This window comes from Saccostrea echinata, unplaced genomic scaffold (assembly GCF_033153115.1).
Source record: "Saccostrea echinata isolate AGI-Se365-2 ecotype Australia unplaced genomic scaffold, CSIRO_AGI_Sech_v1 ptg000054l, whole genome shotgun sequence".
Taxonomy (NCBI): Eukaryota; Metazoa; Mollusca; class Bivalvia; order Ostreida; family Ostreidae; genus Saccostrea; species Saccostrea echinata.
The window spans coordinates 54,948,776-54,969,255 of NW_026889803.1; the positions used below are offsets into that span (position 1 = coordinate 54,948,776).

At 33.6% G+C, this 20,480-nt stretch overlaps 2 protein-coding genes across 2 annotated transcripts; both read right to left on the bottom strand.

Moving 5' to 3' along the window:
* Positions 1-2,636: 2,636 nt before the first annotated feature.
* LOC133205840 (phytanoyl-CoA hydroxylase-interacting protein-like) lies at positions 2,637-3,428 on the bottom strand. The gene has a single exon (XM_061341725.1). The coding sequence runs from the start codon at positions 3,386-3,388 to the stop codon at positions 2,699-2,701; it is 690 nt and encodes a 229-aa protein (XP_061197709.1). The 5' UTR covers positions 3,389-3,428; the 3' UTR covers positions 2,637-2,698.
* An 11,387-nt stretch (positions 3,429-14,815) lies between these two features.
* LOC133172049 (uncharacterized) lies at positions 14,816-17,573 on the bottom strand. The gene is made up of 4 exons (XM_061306853.1): positions 17,562-17,573; positions 16,450-16,696; positions 16,073-16,125; positions 14,816-15,193 (listed from the first exon to the last, which is right to left on the bottom strand). Exons 1-4 carry the CDS (start codon positions 17,571-17,573, stop codon positions 14,816-14,818), a joined length of 690 nt encoding a protein of 229 aa, XP_061162837.1.
* Positions 17,574-20,480: the final 2,907 nt, after the last annotated feature.

Below are 20,480 nucleotides of genomic sequence, written 5' to 3' on the forward strand. Positions count from 1 at the left end.
AACCTGTAGAAATGTGTTCAATTTACTACATGTTATTTATTTTGTGCTCATTACAATCACAACAATCTTGATACAGAGCAAATTCACAATCGCTATGGGTGATGTTCAAAAGTTGTTTCATTGAAATTTGGTGATAAAAATTATTTGATCGAGGGTATAATTAATAACAATTATTGTATGTAAGCAGCTGCTGCATAATAGAATTTTAATGTTGAAAGTTGTGGGTCAAGGGACCAACCTTGTAGATGGATTTTACTTTTGTTCTCGATAACTTGAACACTTTATTATTTTACTATGAGCATTGGAAAATTGGACATCAAACGCTTTTATAAAAGTAACCAATATTTTATATAAAAAAAAAAATCACCTTCTATCATTCCTCCCCCTTTCACAAACAGTTGGATAATATACAAATAAACAAAATATTTCTAATAAATATTAACGTATATTTGGTTCCGAATCCATGCTTACTAAATACACAAAATGAAAACGGCACCATATTTCATGAATGCACAATTTTTTTTTTGTGTGGTGCCACCTTAAAATCTAGAGAGAATCAATCTTTGGTGGATCTTGGCCCCGTCATTATTGGGTCCTTGATAGACGTAGTTGTCTGGTGGATTAAGTCGATATGCCCCAGGATTTTGTGCTTGTGGCACCGGAACATTGTGATCAGTGCACAAGTTGTGCAGAACAACACAGGCAGTCACAATTCTACATGCTCTTGTTGGATGAAACAGAAGCGTTCCACCAGAATGATCAATGCAGCGAAAGCGCATTTTAAGCACCCCGAAGCTTCTTTCAATAGGGTTTCTCGTCTTAGCATGCGCATCGTTGTAAGCTAATTCACGGGGATTGCTTGGGTTAAGGACTGGTGTCATCAGATAATTTTTCAGAGGGTATGCACTGTCCCCAAGCAACCAACCTCTTCTAATATATCCATTTTCAAAAAGATCACTAAGTGTTGAATTTGTCCACACAAAAGCATCGTGTGATGAACCAGGCCACTTGGCAACAATGTTAGTAAATTTTGTCCTGGAATCACAAACTGCCATTACATTAATAAAATGAAAATTTTTTCTGTTAACAAACAGATGCTCGTCATTTTTCGGGGCTTTAATTGGAATATGAGTTCCATCTATCGCTCCAATGACGTTAGGAAAATTTGTAATGCGAGAAAAGCCAAGTATTGTGTTATTTATACTTCTATCGTCTTGTGGAAATTTTATATAATGGGAGCTCAAAGTTACTACAGCTGATGATACAGCATTTACTACTCTTGAAACACTAGCTTTGCTTATATGCCATGAAGACCACCAGTGACAGTTTGAAAGTTCCCACTGGCATAAAACCGGAGTGCCACCATGATTTGCAGTGATGGAGGAAGAGCATGAGACCTCCTAGTATCACGCGCTAGATTAAAATTAAATGGCGTGGAAGGCGGAACTTATCAATGATATCTGCATCAGTCATATAGTCTAATGGGTTGTTCCTATCTCTAAATACTCGTTCTCTTCTTAAGTTCCTTCTGTTTTGAGCCAAAATATAGGCGGCCGCCATGCTCACTTTAGTCTTAAGACATGTATCTGGTTGTCTTAAGATTAAGATAGATCTTAAGATTATCATAAGATATGACAGTTTTGTGAAACAGCTACGGTACAATCTTACGATAATTTTCGGTCTTAAGACAGATTTTAGTCATAAGATAGTTTTGTGAAACGGGCCCCAGAACGGTAATCGACAAGCTTTTTGTGAAGTCTTAAACCAATAGGTCCAAGCTCCATTTATAACGAAGTGTTCCTATATATGTCCTATATATGCTGGAGAAAGTAAAAAAGAAAAACAAACAATAAAGAGTTAATACAGGTGACATTAAAAACGGATTACGACGAACACATTTTGTTTAATTAAAAAAAAAATGGCTCCGGTTGAGCTTTAAACCCCAAAATATTTTCTTTTCTGTTTCAAATTGTGTAGTAAAAATATAATCACTAAAACGAAAAACTTGTGGGATATTTATAGAACCTGTGTGGTTGGTATTTGAACACAAAATAAACAACAGAACTTGCAGTGTCTTGGTATTCACTGAAATCAACTGAAACAATACAATCAGTGACCCTTGTCTGTACAATATATATTCTTAAAAAGTAATAAAAAATATTTATGAAACAAGCTGAACAATTATTATAATTTAAAAAAAATGGACGGAAAAAAGAAAAGCAAATGCAATAGACAGTGTATAATATGTTGAGAAAAACATAACAAATACATAAAATAAATACATTTATTCAATGAACAATGATACTTAAAAAGATAATCCCAAGAGTAAAAATACAAGAGTAAAAATTTATAGATGTTTTATGACCCATGGGCAAAATAATAAGTATCAGAAATTTTCATACCATCAATGTGTTCATCGAAAAGTGCTCCTTACAAAAAGAGATGGTTGTCTGATTTTTAAAACTTTTGTAAAACAGTACAGTACAGGAAACAGATGAGCGAAGAAACAATATAATTTTCTGTGCATTTTCAAGAAAGTCGTTTTCATTATTATGGTAATCTCAGTTTATAAAACAAGATCTAAATAACGATAATAATAATAATTAATAATAATAATATAAAGGACTTTTCTCCACAATATTGACAATATAAGACATTTTCCTTTACATAATACTTAATTGATAATTCAGCTGTAATGTTATGAATCATTTGTTTTCAAATTACAAATTTTACAATCTTTTCTTTTAGGGAGACCGACATACGTTTTCAAAGCAGCATTACCTTTTTGTGGTACAAATGATTCAAAAGCTACACGGTCGTTTAACAATTCGAAAATATTGATACTCTCTGTGTAAAACACTTCGACTGTAACCTTTGTACTAACCATGGCATGAGTTTCATGGGGTCGCCGAAATAAAAATTTATTAAATTTCGAGTTGAGAGAAAGCAGTCTTTCACGGCAAAATAAGTCGGCATCCGTACCTTTCAAAGTTACAACAAGTGTCACGTGATGCTTGGTGTAATGACAGTAAAAGTCGGCAAAATACAGGTTCCTGTCAGAATTAATCATGAAACTTACAGGAATATGGATTCTTTGGTCTCCATAATAAGATACTGCTGGAGGTAATCCTGTAGTGGAACTCACATTTGCGCTGAAGAATAGGCCATGGAGATTTCTATTCAGTGAAGATGACGGGTCTCCACCAAAGTTCTTTATGTATTTATACATGATTCCGTTGGTTTTGTTGTAAATATTCCAAAAATACTGCTGTGGTTTACTGCGATAGAGATATGAGATGGGAACATAATTTTCATATCTTCCTATGTTTTTGGAAAACATATGCATAAGAGTTCTTTCATGCAGCATGGAAACTTCTTGTTTTGTCATGTCTATTAAAAAAAGGAAGTCTGATTTAAGATAATTAAATAAGCAAGATATGGAGCAAATTATTATTGAAATATTTTTAATTTTGAACTTATTGATGCCTATATGAATCACCCCTTCTAATGTTATTGTGATTTAAATTCAAGGCACGTGGTGTAGGTTGACCCATTCAAAGGTTATAGGGTGGAACCGGTTTTATAAATAAAATTGGCAGTAATCAGGAAATTGCTATAATCTGTTTCTTTTAAAAACTTTCTGAAAGATTTTCACGATTTTAAACAGAAATGGGTGGGATTTAAAAAATCACAATCTACTTAATCTTCGCTTTTGTAATAATTTACGGCGAAAATTGGTGCTTAGTAGTGTTAATTTTTCCAAAATCCTCGATACGCTGGTAGAAAAAATGTATATGACAAACCTTTGTTTACCTTATATGGCTTTTGTTATTAATACGCACAGAGGATCTTACCACCAATAATTGACCAATCATTGAATGAATAGCAACGTTAACTTGACACCTATATGTTTACAGTTTACTTCGAACACGTGGTTCAACTCATCTACGATCGATATCAAATGGATTGCCAAAAAAAAAAAACTGTTTATATGAAAAAATACAAAGAGTAGAAACTATGAAAGATGCCACGGGCGTTCGTAATTTGTTATTACGTTAACTAGAAAATGAATATAAAAATGTAGTCTGTGCCACGTTCAGAACACTAGGGCTTCAAGGTTAAGGAACACGAGAAGCATCCCCTAGGCATGTAAACATTTGAAAGGACAACGAAGTTTTTTTTTTCATATTACAATACCCGTGATCATCTGTGCTTTTTGGTCGGGGAACCCACCTGACAATTGTATTCACCGATAGTACAACAAAGGAATGCAGACGAAAATCGCCTTTCAGTATGACTTTGAGAAATCTAGAATTCCAAGTTTATCTAACATGTTACAAATGAATTGTTTGTAATTGTGAACATGGAAATAATAGAATAAAAAAAGGGACAGCATGGAAATGCATGCAAATGCATGGAAAAAATGTTCAATGTGCCTTTCCGATCGCCTTGTTTTTTTTTTTTCAAGCGTTAAATTCCTGTAGTATCCGTAGTAACCCACAATGCAAATCAACTCATTCAGATAGCTATATTGGTACCCCATTTGCTAATCTAACGCCAGAAAATATAGTTCCAGTTCCCATGCAAGCATGTTTGTCCAAAAAGAAATTTCAATACATAAGTGCAGAAAATAATGTCATGAGGAATACTTATTGACGTTTGAATGAATTCAGGAGAGTTTGAAGTACATTTCTACAGATATTATTCAGCGGTGAAATATGAAACGCAAGATAAGTTTTCTGTTCACCATGTCTCCGCGTGCTACTCACTTCCTAGCCACATTTCCGTGAATAATTTACATTATCTCGTTGTAGTCTCGCTAGATCTCGCCAGAGCTACTGTAAGAGCTACTGGGAACTCCTCGGATTTTATAATTTGCAGAACACCGAAAAATAAAATGTTCCGAACACATTAGAAGGGGTGTGAATGAGATGTGAAGAAAACGAACAGTGATTAATCAAAAGTCCATTTAAAAAATTCATATAATGAGTAGTGCCATCACGGACCTCTGAAGACAGAGGTAGGGTTAGTAGTAAGCATCCTCTGTCGATCGGTCACACGCTCCTTGTCATGATCGCGACAAGTAAACAGAAAATTCGGGAGGCGATTCAGTGTTAAAATAATGGTCTAACAATTTATATGAAACATTTGAACATTTGACTCAACGAAATGCAGAATGTATTTGCAAATAAGGTCATCGTATCGATCATAGAATTCGCTAAATGTTGATGTTAAACTAGATTGTTGATATCCTTGTATCCTCAACTTCTTTGTCAATAGCCTTCTAGTTTAAGACATTGTTGGTACGTAGAACATCCGCTTTCGTATTGAATCAAACGGAAGACATAAACTCCATATGCAGGTGATAATGATATATTGCTACATAAATAAAGGGATCGAAGTTGACCATAGAAAAGTTGAAGGCATCACTTTTATCAAAAAGTTGTCAGTTTGTCATCAATGTCTTCCTCTAGTTATACATCCTAATTTGAAGTAGAAGTTTTTGAATAAATTCTGCTTCGTACGGATACAAAAACAGGTCTGCTAATAACGGGCTACAACAAGTATCCATGGAAATTCCAACAGATTGTTGGAAGACCTGGTCTCCAAAAACTACATAGATATTGTCAGTCAAAAACTCAACCATCTTTTTAGTAACAACCTCAAAGTATTTAGAAAATTTGCATTTCTATGCAATGTTTTCCTCATTTGAATAAGCAATGATCTGCAAAGTTCTCGAGATATCAACTTCCCTTTTTTGATAAAGCTTAATGAAGGTCCCAGAGAATTTTCCTTTTGATGAATACAGAAGTACAATATAAATTGTCCAGGCATAGAGAATATTCTCATCCAATTTGAAACATGTTTTAATATTATCTTAACAAATAACACTATACTTTTATGACAAAAACCACCTCCCCATTTAAACCATTGGCCACCATTAAATTAAACTGAGATCTTCCGTTAGGAGAGACATAAAAATTAAATTGTTTTCTATAATCACTTGCAGAAAACAATCAATAAGAGGAGTGGGATTTTAAAATAAAACAATTATGTCAACGAATATTACGGTCCAGTGCTTCTTAAATTAATAAATTTTGGGTAAATAGGCATATTCTTTTATAAGTAATTTTACACTTAATGCCTCAGTCACAACAGGCCGTGCATCCACTCGGGTTGTACACGGCAAAAATCGCCAATGAACGCACGAAATTCGCAGAGTCGTTGCGCTGCAAAATTTTGAGCACGAGGACAGCCAAGAAGCATGTACGATGGATATTGGACATGTACAACAAACTCTACGATTTTCCTAGAAACGCAGAGGATGCAAGTGTGCCTTGCTCCCGAAGCAAAAAACACGCAGGTAAGACATGCCTGTTTTACTGGTTTTTGGAAGAAATCCCGTATCCAAGATCGTATTCGGTCGCAAGGTGGACACAAGTTTCTCGTGGGTGTAAAGTACGAAGGACACACTCACATAAAATAGATGGCATGGAGGGAGTGCGGTATGATATGTGTAATGATTATAAGTCGAAAACTGTCCATTATGTCAGATATGTAAGATATTAGACGGTCCGAGGCTCGATAGCGCCGAGGAGAGTCTAATATCTGACAGAATGGTCAGTTTGAGGCTTATAACTTACTTAAAACATTTTACCAATGTCTAATACTTCCACTGTTATCTTATTGGACAGCCACAGGTAAGCGGTTCTCGTTCTGTTTGGATTACTTTACCTGGCATTGTTCATTTAGTTAGGCCAAAGAAAACTAGTTTTGGATTTTCTTCTGTACTTTTTCAATTATAGTAGGAATCATCGAGCCATGTTTAATTTCGATAAATATGAAGATTTACTTTGTTTAGTCTTATTTATCCGCATTGCGACATTTCGATATATGCTTCGCATCAGTAAAAGTTAGTTCTATTAAATTCCGACGATTTATTCATTTTACAACGAAACACCACGGATAACGGCGTGCATTTTAAACAACGACTACTCCAGATTAAGGAGTTTTGACAATGCCATTAATCGAGAACACCAAAATGCAAACTTAACGTAGGTCGTGGGTTTGCTGACGTCATTAAAACTGGGTACGCAATTTATATGGTTTGGGCGACTTTCTTGTGCACATTTGATTATGACGTCACAATGAAAAAGAAATTTCAGTACGTCATTATCTAGCTATAACTTTTGTTGGAATTGGTATTTTATTTTTATATTATTTAAGGCACAACTTATCACAAACAGTGAAGGCTTTTTACGATTTGAATAGTCGATACAATATTTAGATATAACTTTTGTTGAAAATGGTAGTTTAGTGTAATATTATTTATAGAACAAACTGAAGTTATCAAATATAATGAAGGCTTATTACGATTCGAATCCAACACTGGAAGTATTAGAAAGCGTTTCATTATGTGTTATCAATCGCATCCCGGAGAGCTCGGAATTTTCGGCTTGTCGGAAAGGTCCGCGAAATTGCGATTAATTAGATATCACATGGTATCGCGAAACGATATGGGCACAAGTTTCAACTGACCTCTTTTCCTTTGAACGTATTTGAATTAACAGTTTGTTTAATTAATAAAGAAATCATTATATAAACAATTGCAAATACACCTATTACATTAAAAGTTTTACCTTTATTTTTAAAAAGGACATTTTAAAAATATATTTAAAGGTTTATCACAAATTAAAAACTGCTAAGGTACTATGAAACATAATTAATGCATTTTTTGAGCGACACTGACCTAGCTCCTGTAAGTAAACACAGGCACTTTAGATATGGATTCCCCCTTTCCATTTTTTCTTTTTAAATCTGGGATCGAGTCACCTTTTTCCTATTTCTGTATTTTAATACCGACAATTTACCCTTAGGCCGTAAAGATGCCCTTAGATGCGGGTGATTTAATCGAAATATTTACTAATCGGGGGCACATGAAAATTAAATGGAAATATGAAACGGAAGAAGAATGTGTTTAAAAAAAAAATTGTTGATGTCTGCATATTTCATGTTTTCTTATGCTTTAGATAAATAATCATGCGAAGTTTATAAGTTTAAGAAGTGAGTTAAACGACGAGAAGATCTCTCTCTCTTTATGTATCAGTCGAAACGATACATATTTAAAAACAGCTTATAGAGTCAAAAGGGTTACATTATCGATAGCATATAATACATGTTAGAAAACAATAATAGGAAAAAGGTAACTCGACCCAAGAATTAAAAAGAAAAAAAGGGGGGGGGGGCATTTTTATGTATCAGTCGAAAACGATATATAAATATATTTAAAAACAGTTTAAAGAGACAAAAGGGTTACATTATTGATAACATATAGTACATATTAGAAAAGGGTGACTCGACCCCAGACTTAAAAAGAAATAAAAAATGAAAGGGGGGGGGGTTCAATACCCCAAGTGTCTGTGTAAGTAACGGCTTACAATGCTGTTATCTACAGATTTTTTTCGCTACTTTGCTTTCCATGTCCAACCAGTCGAATTAATGTTATGTACATTGAAAGTCTTTTGAAACAAAAACAAAAAAAAAAAAAAAAAAATCTGCCTGTTGATTACGTCAGATAAAATTAATTTTTAGATTCTCGTCCCATGCCTCGTTCGTTCGTTTTTTTTTTGTTTTTTTGTTTGTTTGTTTGTTTGTTTGTTTGTTTGTTTGTTTTTTTGTTGTTGTTGTTTTTCTATTCTTATACATATAATCATAAAATCAAGTTCAGATATTTTTGAGTTATCCCCTGTCTGTATGTAAAAATGAAGAAAAACATTTTTTAAATATATACTGAAAATACAATGTATTTAGCCGGGACGATATTTGGCGGAAATTCATTCATTGAGAAGTTATCGTAGCTATGAGCGCATTGTTGAATGTTCTAAATAAAAACATTTCATATGTATACTCGAATAAGAGGATAATCGTTTTCCGCCGACACGCTGAAAAAATACACAGCCAAATATTGGATACTTATCTACGAAAAAGAAAACAAAACAAAAAGAAAAGAAACGGTTAGAAAACAACACATAAAGAAAATACATTGAAAGAAAGAAACTAAAGGACCGATTGTCGTTTTACGTCCCTTGAGTATGAGACGTACAAAGAATATAAGAAGAGAAACATGTCTAATAATCATTTCATTGCTATTGAATTATAATGATACGATTCGTGGGTCATATGAAAACAGATAGACGTGAATTAAAAATATTTTAATTTGTTTTTCTGCTCTGTATACCGGATCGATATTCACGACGTCAAGCGTGACGTCGCGATATTTTATGACGTAGTTCTTAAAAATGTTAAATTTTGCAATATAAAAGCAATTATTTACATTTAAATTACGAGAAAACAAACCCGAAGACATATTAATTTTTTCACATAGATTTATTTCAAATCAATTCTATTTTAAGATACCAAAGGGAGAACAATTTCGTCTGCACCATTTAAAAGTTAATGATATTTTTTGAAAAAAAATCTTGCCTGAAAACGAGCCGAAATCGACGTTTTTCCTATATAATTCAATACAATAGCGTCGAAAATGTTACTACAACAATGGCATCTTTGGGATTTAATTACATAAAAACGATGCAGACGAATTTTATAAAATTTTCAGAGAATGTAAAACAAAGGTAGAGGAATCATATAACTAATTTTCATGGTATGTTTTCGGACACTTTTAAAAGGCCTGCAAACCCGCGACCTACGTTAAGCTTATGTTTTTCATTGTGAAATCCGGATGTATTCTTATATTTCGGAGATTGCAGGAAACAATTTCTCATTTGTGTAAAGCAACAGGATATGAGGGTTTTACTCCAATAATTCTTTAGGCATTTCTTTTGTGAAATTGGGAGATTATTTCTGATTCAATTTTTTTAAAATTTGAAACAAAAGTTTCTCAATCGTGTACAGGTTTTGAAGGATTTTACTCCAGCCACTCCTTAAAGCAACGACAGACACTCGCTCAAACAACGCGGGACAAGATAGACAAATGATCCGGTGTAAAGACGAATAATGACCCCCATAGAATAATGACCGGGGGTCATTTTTCGCCATCGAATAATGACCCTCGGTCATTATTCAACGGCGAAAAATGACCCCCGGTCATTATTCGACGTCGAAAAATGACCCTTTTGCCCGTAGAAAAAGTGTCATCGCCCTAAAAATCTGCATACCCCACGTGAAGAAAAATGACCCCCGTAGAATAATGACCCCTTGCGGATTAAAGAGGATTAAAGCTGAAATTTTTAGGGGGCAAAATAAAAATAATTAAAAATAATAAACCAAGAGGCCTGTTGACCAAAATGCTCACCTGAGCTAAATTGGGAATAAATCGATGATATGTTGATTTCATTACATTCTACAATTAATGCCGTTTTTAAAATTAATGCGATGATTCAGAATCTAGAATAGTAAAAGATTTATCGAGCCCAAAGGGCGGGGTGAACATTGTTTTTCTCGATGGTAGAAAATCATCGTACTGACAGAAAAAACAGCAGTAATTGTTTTATTATATGATTCAACGATTTAATTGATACAAACTGATTAAGAAGACACGTCAAGTTTCTTGTTTACATTTGCTCAAGTCCTCGCCAAACACAGTGAGAGAATCGGAGTTAACATAATAAGCATGACCAGTTTTAATTTTGCATTTGAAATCTAGTTTTGGTGCAATGTAGAAAAATAAATGTCAGGCATAGCATCGAAAGGGGAAATGGGGCATTATAAGAGGCCAAATGACAATTTACCCCAAATATATCTTGATGAACCCCTTAAAAAGTACGGTGGCTGGTATAGGACATGGTATGAGATTTTTTTTTTTATTAATTCGTGGCCACGAAATAAAAATTCGTGGGAACGAAATAAAATTCGTGGGAACGAAATAAATTTGTGCTACATAATGCCATTTTTAGCTTCTTCTGTTTTATGTCATTCAAGATGAACGAACTTATATATAATTATCATTTAATTGGAATGAGCCAACGGGATATATGTGTAATGAGCAATGAGATTCGATGCTGTTACGTAGAACATGTTTCACATGAGAAGTTATACTCCTAACATGCTAAGATTTTGTGTCTTTATTTCATTACAACTATGTGACAGGATTCAATAGAAAATGTGAGAAAACAGCAAATAAGCCTTTAAAGTCATTAATGTTCGGGTTGCCTTGACTAATATCAGGAACAAAACTTGCCAGAGTTATTGTAGTTAAGAAAAATACATAACTTGGCTAATATAAAATTGTCCCTGTGTATCATATCATCTAAAAAATCGTGACTTCATGCTGTGTCATGTAGCATGATGACAAGCTGAAGAGAACACTTTCATTTTGTTTTATCATTTGGTTAGGATGTCATTTTGGATGCAGTATCATTGAATTGCCTTAAACTCCAGAACAGTCAATTGAATCGGCTTGAATGTCTTGTTTTAATTTTGGGCACAGAGCAAAAGAGATAGTTTATTATTATTATTATTTTTTACATCTAGACTATGTTCATAATGCATGTACCAATTCTCAGCTGCTTCTAATATATATGCAAATTAAATATATGGGTATTTATAATGATGTTTATCAGTGCGGGCCAGTTACAATAATCTAACTGTGTCTATGTGTCATGGGACAGACTCTCAATAGGTCCATAGCAAATTATCATTTTAACACTATATGTACATATAATTGTGAAATAAAAATTCGTGGCCACGAAATAAAAATTCGTTCCCACGAATTTTATTTCGTGGCCACGCAATTAATTTCGTTCCCACGAATTTTATTTCGTTCCCACGAATTTTATTTCGTGGCCACGAATTTTTATTTCGTGGCCACGAATTAATAAAAAAAAATCTCATACCATGTCCTATAGCAGCCACCGTAAAAAAGTCTATTGATGTAAGGGGATTTCCTTTTACTCTACAGTATCAAAAAGTTTGGGGTAGGGCAACCAGACTTGCAATGATCATTTTCAAGCGAAAAAATAGAAAATAGCGTTCATGAAAATGGAAGGGGGAGGACACTCCACCCCACACCTGATTCTATGTACCTGAATGTTATGTTCACCATGTCCACTCAAGTAAGAGAGATTTTTTAACTATATTGTATAAAAAAGAGGGGGTGTTTACAAGACTTTCAATGAACATTTTCAAACTAGAAATTGCTAAAATTTACATTCAGAAAAAGTAGGGGTGAGCAATCCCCCACCCCTTCTCCGATTCTTTGAACCTGAATTTTATGTTAACTTGAGTGGAATTCGGATGCAGGTGAAATAACTTTTCAGAGTTGTTTTCAATCTATTTAGTTCAATGTAGGAAAAATAAATCCTTATATTCACCTGGAAGGTCAATAAAATGGTCTGTCTTTAATGATAGATCAAAAACATTTATCTACTTCAATATACATTGTATTGAAATGTGTCCATATTTATTTGCCAAATGTATCACTGTTTTAAAGTGGATTTCTAAAGAAAATTATTCCTCTTACATGTATGTATCCTATTCTCAGACGACCATGTTAACAGGCTTGAATGTACATATGTACTTTATACTGGGATTCTTCTTTATTACTTCTATATATCTGAAAAGAAATTCCCATAGACCACTGTTTATAAATAAAATTGAATGCACATTATGCGATTGTATATATTTCAGACATTCAGAAATTTGATGTCCTTTTTATTTTTGCCACGTCTGCTTTCTATTTGGACGTCCTACTGACTATTGACGCTAAAGACCAAATTACAACTAAATTGTCTGACAAGCGGGATGACTTCAGCTTTTTCCATCGTCAACTTTCCTTATTTATGTAGTAATGTTCCGCTATCATTTGCATATGATGTTAACGTCTACCAAATTATTCGATACCCAAGAACACGATTAATTTTTAAATCGAAGCAGGGTACTGACAGATACATGTAAGTTGATGTTACAGTGGTTTCAACAACCTCGTTTAAAGTCAACGTTTCGTAAATTCAATGGTCGTATCAATGACCCTCTCAACAAATATAACCTATAATTGGGTCAATTGTTTGGACTTTTTTCAAAACTAAATTCGACAACGGAATGTCCCCTGATTTATTTATATGGCTCACGGCAGGTGTGACGAGTCAACAGGGGATGCTTACTCTTTCTAGGCACCTGATCCTATCTCTGCAATTTTCAGGGGTCGTTTTTTATGCCCTGTTAACAGAATTGAATTGTTTGTCGATATTTTAAAATCATCACTGTTTGATATCTTCACCTTTTTTTTTTATATTAGGAAATATATCCACAGTATGTCGTTCGCACGAGATATTATGTCATTTGCGGTACATTCTACCTCATTTACACACCTTTCATGTCATTAATATATATATATATATATATATATATATATATATATATATATATATATATATATATATATATATATATATATATACAGAAAGCACAAAGAAATTCACTTTTATAAGGATACCCACTTCCGCCCCAGCCCGGGGTTGAACTCTCGACCTACGGAATCTGTCTCCTAGCAGTACAGGAACAGCGCGCTAGACCGCTCGGCTATCTAGGTAAGTCAAAGAACTTGCTTTCAATGCCGATTGCATAACTCCCCGTATTTATTTCCGAAAACGTATCTCATTCATTTTTTTTTTCATTCACTTTTTTAAAAAATAACGTTGATCCTACTCAAAGCATGCTGAAAACTTTGAGGGACATGTTTACCATTGAAAAGCCAGAACACCCCGCTTGTCTCTTATTTAGCTACGTGTATGAATGTCTATAATCAGAAATATGAAACAAATGGAAGACAGTCATAAAGGGAGATTACGTTAAGAGTTGTAACCAATAGTAGTCATTTTGCGATTTTCAGTATGTGCTGAGAACACAATAGGCTTGAACGATAGAAATAATATGCATGTAAATGTAATGCTGTTTTACTGCATTTTAATTGCGCTTTCGTCCAGGGTTGATGAAAAAGGGCATAAAGAAGAATTAAACATTGAGGTTCAAACCTTGACATCAATCACCTGTTATAAATTGTGTATCTGTTGGAAAAGGGGTCATTTTCCAACGGGGGTCAATTTTTTGTAGGACGCACATATAAAAATATGACCCCTAGGGCTCTTTTTCTACAAAAAATTAATTTTTTCTACGGCTAGGGGGTCCTTTTTTGTCGTTGAAAAATGACCCCCCGGTCATTATTCTATGGGGGTCATTATTCGTCTTTACACCGGCACAAATCACGGAACGAAAATACATGATTGTTTACATCGCAGAATCAGTTGAAATTTGGTGAGTGGAATAGGTAAAGGCAGAAAAATGGATGTTTAACTAAGCAAAAAGTACAAGGTGGTATGTAAGAAAACGCATACATCTGATTCGTATTTTCTGTCCCGAAGAATTTGTGAATGTTCCGTGTATCAATTGTTGTGAAATGAATAGTAATGAACATTGAATTTAGGAAATTTAAAGTTCGGTGTCACAGATTCTTCTACAATATTTCATGTGAGACATTCAGTTCACCGTGGATTATTCAATTTTAATAGGATTTTTGGTGAAATATTTATAATTTACGCTACTAATTTCCTACATAGTTTATATAAAAAAATTGATTTATCAAAAGCTTTTCAGTACTATTTATTTATCTGTCTAGCCCTTTGTTTTCATTTATGGTTACCTGTAGCTGTCCAATAAGTTGAATCTTACTGGACACTTACAGATACCTTATTCGACGAGTGCAGGACACTAAGAAATTTGCTGAATCAGGTTTAACAAAAGATGACGTCACAAAAAAGTTTTTAGGTAAAAAAAAAGTGTGCGGACAGTTGTTACCGAGGCTTTACATATATTCCTTGAAATACCTAAATGTCCTAAATGAGCAAAGTGCAACTGCAGCAATAAGGTAACAATGGGTTTGCAGTCTACATCCCCGTAATGACATTAGTTCATAATCACACACAGGACGAAGCTGGAAAGGGAAAGTAAATTGAGAAACCTGTGTAGTGTAAAGAAGTATTCCCCCTGTCTCTATGTCCTTCAGAAATATAAGATTAAAACTGTCTGTGATAACCGGGTATCCCTTGTGATTTGATGAAGTGATTAAAGGTGATACTGCTGGTTCATTGGTTGAGGATCCCGTCCTAAAGTCTGGCAGATGAAGGTCCATTACGGTATATGAGGAAGGTGGTTTGTGATCCACGTCTACAGAAAAAGTCCCCTGAAATCAAACAATCTTATGTAAGTTGCAGGTAGAGGAATGTGCTTATATCAAAGGAAGCACATAAAGCCTTTATCAGGTTTGCAAAATATTCAAATCTTTTAGTTTAATAATAAAAGAAATCAAATTTTACTTTCAATTGGCAGACGTATTTTTCCTCTCAGCAAAATATGATTTTTGATATCATAATTACAATACAAAATAGCAAACCTTAGATCTCGCGGAAAAGAAGGAGTATGAAGTCAATTAAAATTCAGTTTTTAACCCTCAACAATTCTTCATCTATAGAAGGACTAAAACGTTGTGTGAGATGCTCAAAAACGCAGCACATAATCGTAATCGTACACGTTGTCACGAGCGGTAACTCGAAAGCCAGTTTTGACATTTTGAACACTAGAGACTGCGGGAGACACCTACATATTAACAATTAGCAGTTTGAAAATACTCTTTAGAGAAAGAAATAACATTTAAACTTTTTTTTTTCCAAATACCACTTTGACATGAGCAAGGAATAATCCTTTAAAGTTTCAAAAATTTATAGGGGAAAATAAAATTGCAATCTTTCAAAGTTCCTCTGTTTCTATGGCAATGGTCAATATTTTGAAAATTTTAAATGTCCAGTGCACAACTAGACTTATTGATTATCATTCCTGTGAAGTTTCATCAAGATTGTTTAAGCCATCTGCTAAAACTTCTGCGGACTAAATTATTGGTGTAACAATACCGACAACGGAAAGCAATTTCGTATGTGTACGAAGTCTTGTTATGCAGCCGTTTAATCAAGTCGAATTCAAGAATCTTGAGGGACTGTTTTTTTTTTTTTTTTTTTTTTTTTTTTTTTTTTTTTTTTTGAAAAATGAAATTAAGAAAGATAATTACCACATTGGAAATCTGTTTTACTATTTCGATGATCTTTTTGCCATCTCTTCCATCTGAAAGATTGTCCTCGTTATTGTTTGTTCGTTTTGCTTTTGTACGATTATTATATACATGTATGGCCATTTACATATGTATGTAATTAAAAAAAGTTAAATATCTTACACAAACATGATTGAAAATGTAATCTAGGATTTAAAAATTACTTTACATTATGCAATGTACAAAGAGGTTGCTTATCAGCATCACTTTGTATATCTTTTCAATATGTTTCAAAATTTTGGATGAACTACAAGTATCTGCAACTTCAACTTCAAGTGCATGTTTTGTTTGTATGATTTCTAAATAATATTGAGGTAAAAAGTAATGAATTTATTGACCTTGAAATAATGGTTCACATGTGTAGTTGTGTACGTCTTGAGATAGTTTGGCGTGGAGAGGCAAAGTCAAAACAAGATCTTTGGAGGTCTCTCTTCCGTCATCAAGGAACAAATACAGAACCAAAGACTGTGTCCTCTTGTCTGTTATCTGTAAAATTGTCCATTGTGGTACCGTTGGTTTTCGCAGCTTTACTATGACCTCTTTTTTACGATATTTTGATGAAAATATAACTTTCTTTTGATAGATCTAAAAACAGATTATAGGCAATGTATTAGTAATTCACTGTATTTTGATTTAAATTTTTACACAAAAGATTGAATAAAGAGAGTTAACAATTCAAAAACATTACAATCATGTGCATTTCAAAGCCTAAACATCTTAAATACAAGATCAATTGATAAATTTAAAGTTGTCAAGTGATATGATCCTTAACTTTGTGCATATTTTGTCGGTGAATACTTGGCGAACAAATGTAGGTTTTCTTCCTCGTCAAAGGGTATGGTAATTTTGGTAAGTTCAAAATTTAAAACTTCAGATCTGAATGGAATGATTAAAAATAGTCCTGTTTGGTGAACTTGAGAATGATTAATTATGTGTCAATACGTAAACATTAGAAGTCAGCGTTTACGGAACAAATTAGGTAATAAATGTTTTTTAGAACTGGATTCATGTATCAAAAAAGTGTTCAGCAAACTACTAACTTCGTCGTCTGGTGTCAAGGGGTTGTTCTCGTTTACCAACTTGTCGTAAGAAATAACAAAAAAAATTTTGGAAAGAATTTTTTTTAGAGTATCTTAACCATATTTTCAGCTTCAATCACATATTTATAGGCAAAATTACATACCACTTTATTTATGTCCTTGAAATTAAAGAAATTATTACTCTACAGAGAATAAAATGATTGAAATAGGAATGAAAATAAAATGAAAAAGAAAGAAAATAAAATACATAACAGAGTACTAGTAACCATTAAAATTCAGTCATTACTGCTTGTAGAGATACTCACAATACACTAGCAATAATGAATATGGATAATCGATTCGTTATAAACTTCTAATAAGCAATTTATTATTTAATTTTTCACTACAAATATGTCTGAAATGCATCTTACCGTGTCAGCCATTTTCTACACTAAAACTGACATAAACGTCTCAGATACCCTGGAGAACACCTCAGCCAATTTTGTCGCACGAAATGTTTATCGTATACTTATTCACACGATACTGCCAGATAAAAAAAACGTGTGCATACCTTTAAATACTTGCACGTTTTTAACAGTCTGCAACAGAAGACTAGTGTAAAGTTACACAATCAATAACTTCAATTTAACTATCATAAAGAATTAACATTTATGAAAAACAAATTGCATGTACATGGTTGCATACCCATTGATTCGTTATTTGCTATATTCGTGCCGTCGTTTTAAAATGGTCATTCAAACCAAGTAATAGCTTTTTAAAAAGCTTGCCTGACAAAATAATCAATATCTACAGAAATTAAAAGCATAAGGAATAAAGGTTCCCATCCATTTTTTTCGGGGGGGGGGGGGGGGGGGGGTTCGTTACCATGCATTTTAAGACTTTGTACAAAAACATCATACTTTTTTAAAGTTTAACTTGTTTGCCACTCATCAGAAGAATGGAAAGTGAAAAAACAGTCATTCTACAATAAATGGACCAATTCAGAGTATAAAACATGAAAAAATAATTGTTTCAAATAGCAAAATGATCATCTTAATTCTCTAAAGGATATTTCAGTGAACTTGAAAACAAAGAATTGTCCACATATCTGGTATCGTTTACTTTTTATACCCCACGCAACTAGTTGCGGGGGGTATAATGTTTTTGACCCGTCCATCAGTCAGTCAGTCCGTCAGTCCTGTTTTTTTGTCAGCGCAACTCCTCCTAAACCGCTGCACAGAATTTCGTCAAACTTTGCAGATATTTAGGACACAATGTGTAGATGTGCATACTACCAGGAAATTCCGATTCCTTTATTTTTTCTGGGAATTTCGGCACTTTTCAACTTAGATTTTTGGCCATATCTTGAATATAGAGATGAACAGTTTGTCTGCGCAACTCCTCCTAAACCGCTGTGCAGAATTTGGTCAAACTTTGCAGATATTTAGGACACAATGTGTAGATGTGCATACTACCAGGAAATTCCGATTCCTTTATTTTTTCTGGGAATTTCGGCACTTTTACAACTTAGATTTTTGGCCATATCTTGAATATAGAGATGAACAGTTTGTCAGCGCAACTCCTCCTAAACCGCTGCACAGAATTTCGTCAAACTTTGCAGATATTTAGGACACAGTGTGTAGATGTGCATACTACCAGGAAATTCCGATTCCTTTATTTTTCTGGGAATTTTGGCACTTTTCAACTTAGATTTTTGGCCATATCTTGAATATAGAGATGAACAGTTTGTCAGCACAACTCCTTTTAAACCGCTGCACAGAATTTCGTCAACTTTTGCAGATATTTAGGACACAGTGTGTAGGTGTGCATATTATCAGGAAATTCCGATTCCTTTTAAATTATTTTTCTGGGAATTTCGGCACTTTTCAACTTAGATTTTTGGCCATATCTTGAATATAGAGATGAACAGTTTGTCAGCACAACTCCTTTTAAACCGCTGCACAGAATTTCATCGAACTTTGCAGATATTTAGGACACAGTGTGTAGATGTGCATATTACCAGGAAATTCCGATTCCATTATTTTTGCCCTAAGAGTTTTGCCTATTATTGAAGAAACTTTCCAGCTAGGTAATAAGGAAATCCACACTGGAATCAGCCTTTGTAATGACATTTTATGTGAAATAATTTATGACCTTAAAAGACCCCTATTGATTTTGAGATCAAAATATTAATGATTTAACACACACACACAAAATTTTGAATCTTGGATAGTTCTCACCCCCCCCCCCCCCCCCTGGACTTATACTCATTAACAAATCGAAATCACTGAGGAATTTAAATAACAGTTTGTCAGCATAACTCCTGCACTGAATTTACTGAAACTTTGTAGGTATTTCAGACATAATGTATAGATTTGTATATTACCAAGAAATTTTTATTCCATTATTTATCTAGAAACTTCAGCCCAATTAAATTTGTAACATGCAAAGATTTGAATGTCCTTATATGCAAGAAGTTTTGATGTGATGATTTTTTGCAAGTAAAGCCCCTTTTTGAATTATACTGTGTATTTAAAATGCACTGTGCTATTCAGTACATGTTGCATTGTTGAGTTTTGGGGGAGCGTGGGGTATGTGAGCTTGCTCACTTTTTCTTTCACTACAACAATTTTAAGATACCATTGATTTTAAGGTAATGTTACGGAAGTTAATGCTTGATCAAGCCTTATTGTTTTTTAAATAAAGCTGAATTTGACCAATTTTTAGTTTCTGATGTTCAGTAAAGAACGCTAAAGTATGATTCATGAAGTCTCGCATGGATCCGAATTTAAATTAAATTTTCGGGGAAAATATTGTTACGGAAGTTAATCGTTACGGAAGTTAATTCCCAGCAATAAAAGTTCTCTTCAATAGTTAAAATCAAAGTTTGTTTAAGGATATTAAACAAAAGTATGAAGCATTTCGCTCCCAAAATAATAATAAAAAATTATACCTTTAATGCAAAAACTTTCCTGAATTACCGTTACGGAGGTTAAATTTTTAAAAGAGACAACTGTTTTTGTCGAATTCATTTTGTAATGTCGAAAATGTATTCGTCAAAAATAGCTGACTCGTAACAAGAATCGATGGTATAAGGTTCCGTGGTCACTTTCAGATAAGTTTCAGTTCTTTTTGAAATCTGCATTCTATGCGGAAAGTTTAAAACAAAATCGTTACGAAAGTTAATCGATTTTAAGCGACATGCTTATGATTTCGCATGAAAGGAGATTCATGCATTTCTTTGTGAGAAGTGTTTTAATTTCTTTTTATATAGGATAAAAGACATTTTTAAACATTCATTGCAATCTATTAGGAACGATTTTACGGCTAAAAATTTCATCTTGAAATTT

Coding starts and splice junctions, on each gene's coding strand:
- LOC133205840 (XM_061341725.1), bottom strand. CDS start 3,388: ATGACAAAACAAGAAGTTTCCATGCTGCATGAAAGAACTCTTATGCAT.
- LOC133172049 (XM_061306853.1), bottom strand. Junction 16,126..16,449: donor ATGTGAACCATTATTTCAAG/GTCAATAAATTC, acceptor ACAATCTTTCAG/ATGGAAGAGATGGCAAAAAG. Junction 15,194..16,072: donor TAAAACAGATTTCCAATGTG/GTAATTATCTTT, acceptor GTTTGATTTCAG/GGGACTTTTTCTGTAGACGT.